The sequence below is a fragment of the Prionailurus bengalensis genome, chromosome B3, assembly GCF_016509475.1.
Source record: "Prionailurus bengalensis isolate Pbe53 chromosome B3, Fcat_Pben_1.1_paternal_pri, whole genome shotgun sequence".
NCBI classification, from domain to species: Eukaryota; Metazoa; Chordata; class Mammalia; order Carnivora; family Felidae; genus Prionailurus; species Prionailurus bengalensis.
In genome coordinates this window covers 19405318-19421419 of record NC_057355.1, presented here as the reverse complement: position 1 = coordinate 19421419, position 16102 = coordinate 19405318, and the positions used below count along the sequence as shown (strand labels likewise).

The 16102-nt window shown below is 42.8% G+C and overlaps 1 protein-coding gene across 2 annotated transcripts in view; it reads right to left on the bottom strand.

Moving 5' to 3' along the window:
• LRRK1 (leucine rich repeat kinase 1) overlaps window positions 1-16102 on the bottom strand; it is a 133212-nt gene that overhangs the window by 64084 nt on the left and 53026 nt on the right. For both annotated transcript variants that reach the window (XM_043554805.1, XM_043554806.1), the window contains 3 exons: window positions 14011-14182; window positions 10861-11040; window positions 10289-10437 (listed from right to left, as the gene is read on the bottom strand). In XM_043554805.1, coding sequence (XP_043410740.1) covers window positions 10289-10437; window positions 10861-11040; window positions 14011-14182 — 501 coding nt within the window. The remainder of the gene's footprint in view (window positions 1-10288; window positions 10438-10860; window positions 11041-14010; window positions 14183-16102) is intronic.

The following is a 16102-nucleotide window of genomic DNA, read 5'->3' as shown; positions in this document are numbered from 1 at the left end:
CTGTAGTATTTCAGTCATTCCTTTTAAAAATGGGAAGCTTACAAGAAATATTCCATCACTAGTTCCAAGTTAATTTTGCCAACATCTATTTGAGAAGGGGTGGGGGGAGGGCACAAGAAATAAAATGTCTGCAGTTAACTAAATTATTTAGCTTATTACTGAGCAAACCTTTGCTTCTTCAACTTAAAAAAAATTTTTTTTTTAACATTTATTTATTTTTGAGAGACAGAAGGAGACAGAGCACAAGTAGGGGAGGGGGCAGAGAGGGAGGGAGACACAGAATCCAAAGCAGGCTCCAGGCTCCGAGATGTCAGCACAGAGCCCGATGCGGGGCTCAAACTCAGGAGCCATGAGATCGTGACCTGAGCTGAAGTTGGAGGCTTAACTGACTGAGTCACCCAGGCGTCCCTTCCTCAACTTTTAAACAAAGACAAAAATTTCTACCTTACAGGACTGTATAGGGGAATAAAGCAGAATGTCTGCCAAAGTTGTCAGCTATGAAGTCTTATGTAAATGGGAGGTTACTGCATCTATAAAATTTCATCCATCCATCCATCCATCCGTCCATCCATCCATCCATTCACGCATGCAACCATCTGTTCATCTTTCCCAGGCCCTACACTGGGGGTCAAACACAAAGCAAATTGGCTAACTCCCCTGCTTTTGAGAAGCTTCCAGTCAGATGGGAGAGCTGACATTATACAATAATGTCATCCAGACAATCTCAAACCTTATTAAGTGCTGTGAATACAATGGACAGGAAGCTCTGAGAGAGATAAGGGGATCTGACCAGGCCTGTGGATCAAGGAAGCCTTCCTGAGGATGTTGTGTGGGGGTTACGATTTGAAGGGTGTCCTAGGGTCAAGGAACCGTGTGTGCTAAGTGCTGGGGAGACAGGCATGCTTCTTCCTGGCTATGTGGTATCCACCCTGCACGAATGGTACATTTCGCCTGCTGCTGGACGTTTTTTTTCCCTTCCCCTAATTTCTTCTTATTATAAATAGCAGGGTGTTGACCACGTTTGTGGGAATAGCTTTTTTTCCTTTTAAATTATGTCCTAGAGGTATCTCTCAGAAAGGAAATGCCAAATTCAGAACAGTTCACTGGGAGAAAGAGTTTTATGGCTTTTGTCACATGATGCCATTAACTTTGCACACATACGGAACAGATTTACAGTGCCAGCAGTAAGGCCTTGGTGTGCCTATTTCTCTATGACCCCGCCAAGTGTCTTACTCAGCATTTATATTTATTTTGCTAGTTTAACCGGTTTCTGTCAGTTCTTTTAAGTTGCTTTAATTCAACTTTCTATAATTATCATTGAATTTATGTATGTATCCATGCCATGATTTGCTGCCTGTGTTTTCTTATATGTAAATTAATCCTTAATTTCTCTCTCAACAGAATTTCTTACTCAACAGAATTTTTGAGCAATGTGGTGGCAAGGGCCATGGTTCTGGCTTGGTTACCCCTGAGTCCTGAGCACATAGCAGGTGATCTATAAACACTGGCTGAATTAAATTCAGTTATTGCCTGCCATGTACATTCTACCAATGATCTATTTTGAATTTAAGTTTTGGTCAGGTTTTTTTTTTTTTTCAAAAATCTTCTATTGCTCTCTTTTTTATATTTCTTTTCAAAATTTATTTTCCTATAAGTGTTTGGCTTTAATATATAAATCACTCATCTGATTTCTGGCGATGTACCTTTATATTTGTAAAAAACTTGGTAATGTAATCATCTCTCTTTCACAACTGGGATAAATGCCCTTTTAAAAATATATTCTGATGGGTTTCCAGTGTTTAACTCACCTGTCTGAAGTGTATTTGTATCGCTACAGATGTAATTGTCTATATACTGATACCCACCATAGCAACCACATCTGATACTGTTTCTTTGCACTCTTTCCTTACTGTGTTTTCCAGTTTGTCATTTAAGCTCAAATCATAGTTTTAATATTTCTGCATCTCTGTTTTATTCATCAGTTTCTTCATTTTAACTAAATACAAGTGGTTTCTTTCACTGCTGTTTCATATCATGGTTTAAGATCTGGGAGGAACTCTGTCACGAAAGCCTCCTTGAAAGGTTATCCTGTGTCCTTGCTCACTTCCTCTACTGTATAACCTCACTACCCTATTTCAAGTTCTAAGAAGAACTAACAGCATGGATTGTATACCCAGAAAGCATCCGGAGAAGGAAGGCATGAGGGCAGGGAAAGATTCAGTATTTGGAAACTGGAGAAAACAGACACGTGTAGAATCATCAGCTAAATTCCTCACGAAAGCACAAGAAAGGTCGAATTGATGGACAGAGGCCACAATAGTCCTGAGTCTGAGTTTGCGACTTTTCGAGGGTCTGGTGAAAGGCTTTCTCTTCCTCTCACACAAGCGAGTGGTGAGAAGGCCAGGCCCCGGGTGGTGAGTCTGCTCCCAGAGCCGCCTCCTACCCGCTGGGGTGCTGCTGCTCCAGAGACTGAATTCTGGGGACACCAGTTCCTACACCTGTTACACTGCCAGCTGTAAGGAGGGTGTGAGGGTCTAAGAAGGTGGGAATGTGCATACGTCGAAATACTCTGGAAAGCATTAAACTCTTTTTTTTTAATGCTTATTTTTGAGAGAGAGAGAGAGAGTGAGTTGGGGAGGAGCAGAGAGAGAGGGAGACACAGAATCTGAAGCAGGCTCCAGGCTCCGAGCTGTCTGCACAGAGCCCGATGAGGGGCTCAAACCCACGAACTGTGAGATCATGATCCAAGCTGAAGTCGGAAGTTTAACCAACTGAGCCACCCAGATGCTCCATGCAAGAAGCCTTTTCTGAGGGACACTGAGTCCTCTGGGGAACACCCTTGTCTTGGGTTAGGCCTACTGCTTGATGCAAGGAGTTTTTATTCAAGAGCTTTATGCTCTCCAGGGGCATCTGGGTGGCTCAGTCAGTTAAGCATCCGACTTTGGTTCAGGTCATGATCTACCGGTTCATGAGTTTGAGCCCCACGTTGGGCTCTGTGCTGACAGCTCAGAGCTTGGAGCCTGCTTCAGATTCTGTGTCTCCCTCTGTCTCTGCCCCTCCTCCACTTACACTGTCTCGCTCTCTCTCTCAAAAATAAATAAACATTAAAAAAAAGAAGAAGTGGGGCGCCTGGGTGGCTAAGTCTCGGCGACTTCAGCTCAGGTCATGATCTCGTGGTCCGTGAGTTCGAGCCCCACGTCGGGCTCTGGGCTGATGGCTCGGAACCTGGAGCCTTCTTCAGATTCTGTGTCTCCCTCTCTCTCTGCCCCTCCCCCGTTCATGCTCTGTCTCTCTCTGTCTCAAAAATAAATAAAAAAACGTTAAAAAAAATGTTTAAAAAAAAAAAGAAGAAGAAGAAAGAAAAGGCTGCTTTCCCATGGGATTTCAGGTGCTCTCGCCCAACCTGTCAGTCAATCCGTCAGCCACTCATGAAGGCCCCAGCAACAGCCAAGAGGCCATATTTGCTGCTTCCTATCCTTTCTGAGCATCCTGCAAACACAAATCCTTGGACACCACCCCCACCCCCACCCCTCCCGCCCCAGATCACATGGATGGAGAAGAGCTGCTTCAGCTCGGAAAATGTGCAGCCAGAACATTTGTTCCTGGGCACAGACACAGGCATCTGAATGGTGGGCCACCAGGAATTTTTAAGGCACATAAGCCAGAGCTGATCCAAAAAGTGATCATGACGACGAAGATGATGATGATGGTAATGATAACCAATGTTCCTCTCTAGGCGAGCTGCCCAATTTAAAACCATTAGAGACTTTTAGAAGGAAATTAATAATTTCTCCATTGGGTTGCCTAAGATTAATTCCAGTTCTTGTCTACTTGCAATACTCAGAGCAGCCCCAGAAAGCCCTATCGCCAGGCCTGCTAACTGCTTGAATGGAGACAAATATCATGGCTATTCCAGGATCTGCTCAGGCCTTTCCTGGCATTTCTGAGTTTTCCTGTTCCTTTCTGGGCATGCCAAATGTTGCTATTTCTCATGGCAACAAAGCAAACATTGACAGGACCTCTGCCATGAACACAGGCCGTCTCGTTAAACTTTCAGGCAAGGGTTTGGCAGCTTTCAAGAGGGGGGCCAGCAAACCAGAGCCAGGAAACAGCTCCGGCCAGGTCCGACTTGGCTTTGTGTTTGCTCTTCTAAAAGTATGTCCAGACCACGTGGTGTGGGCTCTGGGACCTTCCTCGCCAAACACCAACACGACCTAAGCAACCTGCTGTTGCCAGTGGAAAATCAATGTGGACTTTTCTGCACTTCCCCATTTGTGGGCAGAGGCAGGTTCTGGCAGTCTGACCCGAAGGCACGCAGGAAGGCTCTGAACCTTCACTGGCTCTGGCTTCCACAGAGGCAGCGATTATACACAAAATACCCACGAGCTGGTGGAGGAGGCAGAGCATAAACGCACAGAAAACAAGAGGACTACTTCTGCAAGGTCACTGCCGCAAACACCAGCAAAGGCAAGGTAGTTTTCAGGCCGTGCATCCATGGCAGCAAAGCACCCTTGTAACGATGGCTCTTGCCTAATATTCTGAGCCCAAAATGCCAGTTCAGACCCACTGCTCACCTGGAAAGGTAGCAGCACTTACCTCTGGCTCCTGAGTCATCTTCCTGATTGCTGGGTCCCTCTGGACTGTGCCTGCCTCCCTTTCCTCTGCCAGAAGCACGGAAGGAATGTGCTATCATAGGTTAGAGATCACAGGCAGCCCGACACACCCACTGCCAGACACAAAGGCACTTGCCTTTGAAATTCACGTGAATAATCAAAATACCACCTGTTTTGGGGAAGCCCAAAAAATCCTTATGACTCAGTCTGCACTGTAAAGTTCATTTTCTCTTCTGGGCCACGGAGAAGAAAAGTAACATTGTCTTTTCTTTGTCTACTCCTTCTAACACGCAATAATGACTTTTATGCTCTATGACTATCTTGGCAAATGTAGCAGGATTTACCCTGTAGAGAAGATGGCATATATAGATGCCACCCATTTCTGCTTTTAACCTTTAGCCAAGAAAATCAAAGTCACTGGCTCTCAAGCTTGGGGGCACACTGGAATCACCTGGGGAATGTTTTACACTAAACTGATGCAGGTCCCACCCACGACTCAGATTCAATCAGTGTAGGGTATGACAGGAGCACTGGGATTCTTAGAAGTTCCCAGGGAGTCCATGTACAGAGAAATATGATAACCGCTGATGAACTTGGGAGGTACAGTTCAGGAATCAAGAAATGGGAAAAGCCCTGAGTTCAGAAGACTCAGGTTCTGGTCTGAGTATTACTGCTTAGTATTTGCTGTCCTTGGACAAGTAACAGAATGTCTCTAAACCATAATATTTTCATCTGGAAAACAGATTCTATCCCTGCAGTTCATACCAAGGTGTTGTAGGGATCAAATAGGGTAAGAAGGTGTTGGGAAAAACACCAAGGACAATATAAAGGTAGAGGCTGGATGATCACTATTTCCTTTACAACATGAGGTTAATCTTTAACATTTATTGTACATTGACTATTGATAAGAATATTGGTATTCTTTATGTTATTTATTTATTTTAAAAAATTTTATTTTTACGTAATCTCTACACCCAGTGTGGGGCTGGAGCTCACAACCCCAAGATCAAAAGTTGCATGTTCTAATGACTGAGCCAGCCAGGCACCCCTGGTATTCTTTAAAAACTACAAAACCAGCAAATAAGGGACCGGTTAAAAGGAAATAGTGATGAATAGAATATAAAAAGATGGGAGTAATAAGTTAGTATGACAGGTACCACATAAATGTGAATTGAGTGGATTCCTGAAAGATACGCTCTCAGATGGGATTAAAAACTAAATGCTGTTTATAAAATACACCTAAGACAATCAAAAAACTGAAGATAAATGTCTGGGAAAACTTGTAAAAGGTTGATTCAAAAAAAAAAAAATAACGTCCTGGGGCCATGTGAAGAGCGGACAATCCCAATTTTAATGATAGAAGCATGAACAGGATTAAAGCAGTTATTTGACATAATGAAATAAGTCAAAATGGGTCCTAAAGCCATAAACCAGGCATATGAAGCAAAAACTTATAGAACCATGTGACAAGGTAGAAAAAAAATCAGAAGCAGGAAATACATATGTACACATAATACATAAACATGTATTTTATAAATGTTTATGTGTACGTCCATGTGTATATTTCAGATTCTGATAAAGAAAGCCAGCACAAATTGATAGCACACGAAAGACTGAATAATGCAAATGACAAGCTAAAATTAGGGGGAAAAAAGACTGAAGTATTTAACTTAGTAAATCTAAAAAAGAACTCCAATAATAATAACTATTTTCTATTAGGTACTTATCATGTGCCAGGCATTGTTTTTAGAATGTTACAAATATTACCACATTTAACTGTCAAGCATCCCTCTGAGACAGATACTTTATCTCTCTTTATCTTTCTTATCTTTAAGATAAGGAAACAAAACAGAGAAGTAAAGTTACCATATGAAGGTCCTAGAGCAGTGAAGTCTGGAGCCTGGATCAACCCAGGAAATCTCATACCGCAATATCCAAAATACTCAAAGACAAACACTCAGTATTCAAAGAGGGAGATATGATGATTTTAGTATAGGTAAAGATAAAATTAATGAATAAGAAACAAACCATTAAATAAATACATACATACATACATACATACATACATACATACATAAGTAAATCTAGCAAGTCCTTTGACAAATCCACTAGAACATATAAATCACTGGCTGGTCTGATTAAGTTTAAAAGAGAAAAAGTAAAACTGTCCAACATCATAAATGAAAAGGGAAATTTATCATCATCATTTGTTACATCAACAAATTAAAGTAGAAAGGTTTCATGAATGTATCAATAGCTGCCAAAAATTCCAAAAAGGAATTTGACAAAATCCCACAATCTTCCCTTATAATAAAAACTCTTAAGCAGAAAAAAAGATATGGAAACTACCCAAATATAATAACAGTCTATATACCAAAAATCTACAGCAAATGCCTATAGATTGCTGAGGACAAGACCTTTAAAATCAGGAACAAGAGAGATGCATCTCTATCATGATGATTCAACTTTTGACATTTCTAGTGATACCACAGGACATGAAATAAAATAAATTATATAAATATTAGAGAAGGAGAGACAAACCTATTTGGAATTTGCAGATAACTTAACCACATGCCTAAAAGTTTCAAGAACTCTTCTAAAAACTATTAGAATTAATAAGAGAAGTTGGCAAAGGGACTGGATTAAACATAAATAAACAAAAAGCTTTCCTCCATATCAGTAACATCAGGGTGAAAACAGACATGGAAAAGAATTGTATTTTATTCAAATAGTGGGAAAAGCAATAAAGAAGACAGGTCCAGGTTCTTTATGAATAAAACTATAAAATCTTTTTAAAGTATGAAAAATAAAAATATAAAATAAAATTCAAAATCTCATTAAAGAACATAAAAGCTACACAGAGTCATTGCTGGAAATGCACAAAATGGAAGAACAAATGTGTAATAACAGTCAATATATTTTCAAAGAAAAAAACCCAAATAACAAGTAGAAAATATGCATTAATAGGCTGTAAGATTAAAAAAAAATGTCTATTATCAAAAAAGTATGGCATTTACCTAGAAATAGATTAACAGGCCAGTGGACCACTACAGAGAATCCCAAAATCCATACAGATAGATCCTGGGGAAAATAGCCATGGTGACATCTCAATTCAGAAGGAAAAGGAAGTTCTATTTAAAAGATTGTGCTGGAATAACTGAACATCCATCTAGCAAAGGTGAAAGCTAGATTCCCTCCCTCACACCACACATACAAATACATATCACAAAAATTAAAGCTTAAAATATAAAAAATAAAAGAATAAAAATATTACAAGATACCCCAGGAGGAGAATATTTATATAAAATTGAGGCGGGAATGACTTTCTTATATAACCCAGATGCCATAAGAAAAAGACATACCTGATTACATATTCTTGGATCTTTGTTATCACAAAAGATAACAGACAAAAAAGAAAAATAAGAAATTGGAGAAAATATTGGCAATATGTATGATTAAAAAACGTTTAAAATCTGATATACAAAAGGTCCTCCAAGATGAGAAGAGATGACCAACCCTTTAGGAAAATAATCAACAAATAGTAACAAGCAACTAATGTGAATGAGGGGAAAGGCAAATAGTTCATAAAGATATGACAAGATGTTTGATATTGTTAATAACAATAGCGTGGCCAGTAAAACAAGTAGCTCTCAGGGGCGCCTGGGTGGCTCAGTCAGTAAAGCATCTGACTTCGGCTCAGGTCATGGTCTCATGGTCCGTGATTTCGAGCCCCACGACAGGCTCTGTGCTGACAGCTCAGAGCCTGGAGCCTGCTTCACAGTCTGTGTCCCTTCTCTCTCTGCCCCTCCCCTGTTCATGCTCTGTCTCTCTCTCTCTCAAAAGTAAATAAACATTAAAAAAATTAACACACACAAACAAACAAACAAACAAAAAAACAAGGAGCTCACATTTTCATCCAACAGACTGATGAAAATTAAAAGGCTTCTGGATATCTAGAGCCAAGGGAACAGAGATTGCCCATATAATGTTGGTGAAAGAGTGAAATCCCATAGGTTTTTGAGAAAGTGATCCACTTTTAGGATTTAGATCTACAGAAGCAAATATCCTAGAAAACCAGGCTGTATTACAAAGGGCAAAACCGAGAAATAACCCAAATGTCCACCAACAGGAAAAGGGCAGAGGCAACTAAGCTACATTCACTCGATACATTTATTTATTTGTTTGTTTGATTATTTATTTATGTATGCTTATTTATGTATTTATTTTGAGAGAGAGAGAGACAGAGCGAGTGGGGGAGGGGCAGAGAGAGAGAGAGAGAGAGAGAGAGAGAGAGAGAGAGAATCCCAAGCAGGCTCTGCACTGTCAGCACACAGCCTGATGTGGTACCTGATCTCACAAATTGTGAGATCATGACCTGCGCCAATATCAAGAGTCAGATGCTTAACTGACCTTAACTGACCTTAACTGCCACCTAGGCATCTCAGGCATGTATTTAAAAGAATGGCTTTTAGCCACATTGACTGATCTAGAGTGCTAGATTTAAAAAGCCAAATTGGGGGCACCTGGGTGGCTCAGTCAGTTAAGCATCTAACCCTTGATTTCAGCTCAGGTCATGTCTTATGGTTCGTGGGATTGAGCCCCCCGTTGGGCTCTGCACTGTCAGCACACAGCCTGATGTGGTACCTGATCTCACAAATTGTGAGATCATGACCTGCGCCAATATCAAGAGTCAGATGCTTAACTGACCTTAACTGACCTTAACTGCCACCTAGGCATCTCAGGCATGTATTTAAAAGAATGGCTTTTAGCCACATTGACTGATCTAGAGTGCTAGATTTAAAAAGCCAAATTGGGGGCACCTGGGTGGCTCAGTCAGTTAAGCATCCAACCCTTGATTTCAGCTCAGGTCATGTCTTATGGTTCGTGGGATTGAGCCCCCCGTTGGGCTCTGCACTGTCAGTGTGGAGCCCGCTTGGGATTCTCTCTGCCCCTCCCCTGCTTGTTCTCTCTCTCTCTCTCTCTCTCTCTCTCTCTCAAAATAAATAAATAAACATTAAAAAAAATAAAAAGCCAAATTGATGATAATGGAAGTAACGCAACATGATTTTTTGTTATTACAATGGAAAACTAACTAAAACCACATTCTGCATGTTTTTCCAGTTTAATTCAGATATAATTGACATATAATATTGGGTAAGTTGAAGGTGTACAACTTGATTTAATACACTTATATGTTGCAAAATGATTACCACCATAGTGTTAGCTGACCCCTGTATCATGTCACCTAATCATCATTTCTTTTCTGGGGTGGAACATTTAGGATTTACTCTTTCAGCAACTTTCAAGTATATAATACAATATTATTAACTATAATCACAAAGCTGTATATTAGATCTGCAGAACTTCTTTGTCTTATAAGTGAAGTTTATACAGTATGACCAACATCTCCGCATTTTCTGCACCCTCCAGCTCCCGGCAAAGCATCTACTCTGAGTTTCTATGAGTTTGGCTTTTTCTGATTCCTCACATAAATAAGATCATACAGTATTTGCCTTTCTGTGTCTGACTCATTTCATTTAGCACAATGTCCTCAAAGTCTATCCATCTAGTTGAAAATGGCAGGATGTCCCTCTTTCTTGTGACTGAAAAGTATCCGATCATATATATGTACCACTCCTTCTTTATCCATTCATCCATAGGCAGGGACAACTCACCATTTTTCCCGGACAGTTGCTGGACAAGGTGCTAGCCTCAATGAAGTACTTCCTGAGGAGATGTTTGCTGGGGTCAGGACTGTCCAATAAGATGTAGGAACAGAAGAAGGCCCCATGCCGAAGCAGGAATATGGCGATGTCTTCATTTCCTAAAGGACAGAAAATGGGAAGCTAAGGTCATTCAGATGTAGAGTGGCACAGCTGTCCAAAATGGCGGACGCTAATATATGAAATGGGAATGCAAAGGGTAGTTGTGCTGGTAGAGCTCCTCTACTACTTCCCTTGAGGCGTCAAATTCCTGTTAGTGAGAGACTTTTTGTGGGACCCTGACCTGTGGTGTGCCTCCTACTACAGTCCCATTTGCCACAGTTGGTCCCTGTCACTGAAATCCCCTTGCAGGGGTGAGTGGGGCAAATGAGGGAAGGTGCAGACATCTTGAAAAAGAGGCAAATAATGGAATTTTCAAATGTCTCCATACAGGCTCTTTAAGAGCTATAAGTGAGGGTGAAGCCATCATCCCACATCTGGAAACTTTGAGGCTTCCCATGGGCAGGATTGGCTGGGGGACCCACCTGACTTGATGGCCGCGTAGAGGGGCAAGCGCACAATGACGGGAAACTCGTTCTTCCTGACTGCGTAGCTTTCCGGGTCGGCCCCGTGTGTCAGGACCAGGAGCTTCACCACCCCCAGATGCCCTCGTTGGCAAGCCAAGGCCAGCATCCAGTTCAGCAGCCTCTGGGGGCTGCAGGGGCCTGGGAGGAGATGACAGGACAAAGGGAAAGCGTCACTGAAGGGTTCTGGTTTTTCCCACTCCCATGTCCCCTTGGACCATTGATAGAGCTGGCCTGTCTCTAGCTGAAAGTGCCTTCTGTCAGGTTGATGCTGCTTTCTGGAACAGTCCCTCTGAATTGCATGGGACACTTTCCCACATCATTATAAACCCACTTGCTCATCACATAATGCCAAAGGAGAAAAAGCAGCATTTGAAACAGCATATATAGTGTAATTATAACTGAATTAAAAAAAATGTATGTGTGAAGTAAGACTAAAAGTTACCATCCCAGTGTTGCAGCTTTGACTCTGGGTAGTGGGATTATGACCATTATTCCCCTCATCCTTCTCCCCATCCCCATCCCCACCAACAGCATTACATACAGGGACATGAACTTTGGAGACAGGCAGCTTAGGGTTAAAATATTTCAGCGGTGTAATCTTAAAACAAATTTCTTCGCCTCTCCCTGATTCAGTTTACGCATTGCTAAAATGTGAATAATAACACTCACCCTCCCAAGTTTAACGTGAGGGTTGCATGACATAATGTATGTCAAGTGCCTGGCTCAAAACATTCTAACTCATTATATGTCATCATGTTTTCAGAGTACTAACACTTTACTGCATTTCAAAAATATCTGTAAGACACATATACTACTTTCATAAATGAAAAGAAAAAAAGCTATGATGAAAGAAATAGATCTAACTATCCAGCCTAGAATTTTGAGAATTACTCCCTGCAAGAACCACCTACTTAATTCCAGAATGAAGTAACATTTAGCCCACTGAATGAACAGAGACAGTGTGGGCTAAAGTGTTACAATATCTTCAAGTTCACAGGAATGCAATGCCTTTTAGATGTAGCTGCCATGGAAAAATGATCTCATCTTCCACATTGACACTTGCCAAGTGCACTATAACACTGTCTCATTTCCAGAGGCTGAAAGTCCTTAGGAACCAAAGTGGTCCCAAGCATGGAGATGGGGACCCTCCCCTCCATGGTAAGAAATTGACCAGGACATAGGGGTGAGGAGGGGGTGGAAGAAATGAAGATTCAGCACAAAGGGCATCTGGTGCAGTGCCTGGGCTACAGCAGATGGTAAATAAATGTCCTATCTTCTCCCTCTGGTAACTAGAATTAACAACTCAAAGGAGGTGGTACTTGAACACATATTAACAAGTGATCCCTAACTCATTTACCGCCAGGATATCTAGAGACGAGAAATCCAGTCATCATGCTGCTAACTGCTGTTGAGGATGGATGTACACCAGTCTTAGGAAGCTGTATCAGGCTATATTTCAAAGCTATGATTTTCTTTTTTTTTTTTTTTCTTTTTTTTTTTTATAGGAAATTCTAGGCCAAGTGTGGCCCAGAACAGAAGCCCTCTTTTTCTTTTCTTTTTTTTTTTTTAATTTTTTTCCCAACGTTTATTTATTTTTGGGACAGAGAGAGACAGAGCATGAACGGGGGAGGGGCAGAGAGAGAGGGAGACACAGAATCGGAAACAGGCTCCAGGCTCCGAGCCATCAGCCCAGAGCCTGACGCAGGGCTCGAACTCACGGACCGCGAGATCGTGACCTGGCTGAAGTCGGACGCTTAACCGACTGCGCCACCCAGGCGCCCCAAAGCTATGATTTTCGAATGAGGAACTCAAAGCTCAGAGAGGTCTGGGAACTTGCCAAATGTCCCACAGTAAATGGCAAAGTCAAGGATTAAGCCATGCAAAACTAAAAGGTTTAAACACGTGAAACCAAAGGGTTCTTTCTGAACCATATGAAACCCCTACATGTATTTTCTGAAGTCCCAATCCAGTGATACTCAGAGAGAGCCCCATTTTGGTCTCCACCTGGCCTCTTCCTCCCTTGCGCTATCTCTGCTCAGCTACAGAGACCAGAAATAACATAATGATGTACCCACCCCCTGCGAGCCTCGAATCTCCTCTTCTCAAACCCTCCCTTGTTCTCTAGTTGTGTCTTGTGTGTCTTCTGGTCTTACATTACTCCTAACAATGGCTGCCCTCCCCTCCAGTTTGGGAATTCACAGGGACACACACACACTGTTCTGCCCATCTCTGCACTTCCTGCAGGTTCCAGAACAATGCTCTAGACTCCTTCAGTCCTCAGCAACTCTGTCCCTAGTTGAGTTGAAGATAGGATGCCCCAAGAGCAGCTGAAAATAATGCTCAGGTCCAGCCATGCTCAGGCCCCTTCTCTGCAAAAGTAGGCAACCTCAGCCCTTCCTTCTCTTGTCTGCCGACTAAACTCCTACTCACCCTGCAAAACCCAGCTCAGATGTCATCTCCTTATGAAGATCCTTCCCTGTGCCCAGACAAGACATTCCCTTTGTGTCTGTGTATTTACACAGACCACTGTGTAAATACTTCAACCTCAGCACAGTTACACTGCACGGAGTTACTCCGTTCTGTTTTGATTTCCTTGGCTTGACCAGGAGCTCTGAAAGAGCTGGGACCACCTTTTGAAAGTCTCCATGTCTCTCAAGTTCCTCAGTTGTAACAAATGTATGACACTGATACAAAGTAAAAATAGCAGGGGAACTTTTTGCAGGGGGGTATATGGGAATTCCCTGTCCTTTCAAATCAGTATTTCTGAAAATCTAAAACTGCTTTAAAGAATATAACCTTTTAATTTTTTTTTTAAAAAGGGACATAGATCCACATTCCTTATCAAATATGGCATGAGAACATTTACCTCCTGAGCTAAAGGGAGTGAGATGTGGGATGTGGTGTTGCCATTGGCAGGCAGTTTTGACTTTGGTTGTCAGTTTGATGCCCCAGATTTCTGGAGCTCCTGCTTTGGTAAAAGTGTGAAGAAACCAGCATTTGGAGGGGAAGCCCTCCCCCGCCTCCCCCCCCCACCCCCGCATGCCGATCTGATTCCTAAGAAGAGGGTGTCCTGAGAGGTAGCCAAGAAACTCACACCCTGGCATTTACCTGGCAAAGATTCAAGCAATTCCTGCACGACGTCAGTGTGCCCAAAATGCGCTGCCACCACAGCTGGGTTGTCATCGGTGGGCTCCGTGGGCAGCTCCACCCGTCTCTCGGTGAGAAGGTATCGGACGGTCTCCAGATCCCCATAGGCTGCTGAGATGCTCAGGAGCCGGCCCTGGTCAAAATAGAGCAGGAACAATAGGACTTTGGGGAGCTGGGTGCTGTTAGGAAGTACCAAGAGAATCAACTCGAAATGCCTCGCCAAGTCCGAGGGCAAGACTGGGCTGTGCTGTCTGGGATGGCACTATGGGTCGCATGTGGGTGTTGGGGACTTGCAAAGAGGGCTCACGCAAAGTGAGAGGAGCCGGGAGCATAAAATCACACGCAATTTTCAAAGACTCAGTCCAAAACTGTCGACGACCTCGTCAATAATTTTTATATTGATCACGTGTTGAAATGATCTTTAATACATTCGGATTAAATAAAATATATGGTTGATATTTCATCTGTTTCTGTTTCCTTTTTGAATGTGACTGCTAGACAACTGGATATAAATGTGGCTCCCATTCTGTTTCTTTGGGACAGCATAAGCTGCCATAACCTTCACGAGGATGGGGACCGTGTGAGTATCCCCATCTGAGGCAGAATACTAACACATGGACAAGGACGTGGAGGTTCAGAGGGGTTTTGTAGCTTTCCTGTGATCACACAGCTAGGAAATGGCTTTCAAAGACTATAAAAATGGCCTTGGCTTTTCGTGGGCTCACCAGGGCTGCCAAAAGAATGCTGGATTGGCATGTGCAGCGTGTGACTGCATTACTGAAACGTGAAGTCCTCCTGGAACTTGACTATTCCCCATGGACTTGGGCATCAGCGGTGTTCAAGGAGGTGCACGCAGAACCCACATTGGAAGTGAGGCAGTCTGTGCCATCACTGACATTTACTGAGGACATACTACTGTGTGTAAGAAGCTGGGATGAGCACTGAGGGTGCCAGAACCAATCCGTGGCATGAAAGAGCACATTTTGCTTGCTGAACAGGTTAGGAAACCTGTGCTTTCAGAGTCACTGTAGGGTGAGATGGACAGGGATGGGTCAACAGAATCCCAGGGATGGGGACAGATATTTTAAGCTCTTATCATGCACTGAACGTCCTATTTACATGGTCACACTTCATCCTGATAACAGTCTTGTGAGGACTGTATTTGTTGTTGATCTTAAAAAAAGAAAAGAGCCTGGGGTGGCTGGGTGGCTCAGTCAGTTAAGTGTCTGACTCTGGATTTCGGCTCAGGTATTGATCTTGCGGTTTGTGGGATTGAGCCCCGCGTCAGGCTCTGTTCTCACAGCTTGGGATGCTCTCTCTTCCTGCTCTTCCTCCCCCTCACCTCTCAAAAATAAATAAATAGACTTAAAATTAAAAAGTAAAGAGCCATTTATTTTACCTGAAAAATGGGTTTATTTGGGAATAGCAGAGGAATTGCAATTCAGGACAAGCCAACTACAGTGAACCATAGCCAAGTCTGGAGAACAGAAGAGAGGGGCTTACTTTTACAAGGGAAAAAGGAAGAAGCTGGGAGGGTGTTTCACTGAGTTCCCATTGGCTGGGCTGTTGCTGGGCAAGGAGAAATTCTTCCTTCCTCCAGCTGCGGTGTGGTAAGTAAGCCTCCTTGGAGAATGCAGGGTTTGCTTCTGAAGGTGAGTGATAGTACGTGAGAACTCCCCTTCAGGGCTTCCAGACTCCAGTTTAAGTGAGGTTTCTTTTATTTATTTTCACACTGTATTTCCATCTTGTGGGTGAGGAAATGAAGGCTTGCCCACAGAGAGGGAATTTACAGTCTGCAGAACTATCCAGGATTTGAACTGGGGTCTGTCTAGCCCCAAACCTATGTTCTCCCCATTCTATCCAAGACTTCCCAGGAACTGTGGGACCTGGAGGGAGGCCTGGGCTCTGAAGGAGAGTGAATGAGCTGGTGACGTGACATACTCATTCAATATGACCGAAAAAGCAAAACCCACTGGCCTGCCAATCTGCCCGGGGTGGGGCCCGGGAGGCCTGCCATTCCAGGAAAGCACTTGCATTAGGGAGAAAAACCACA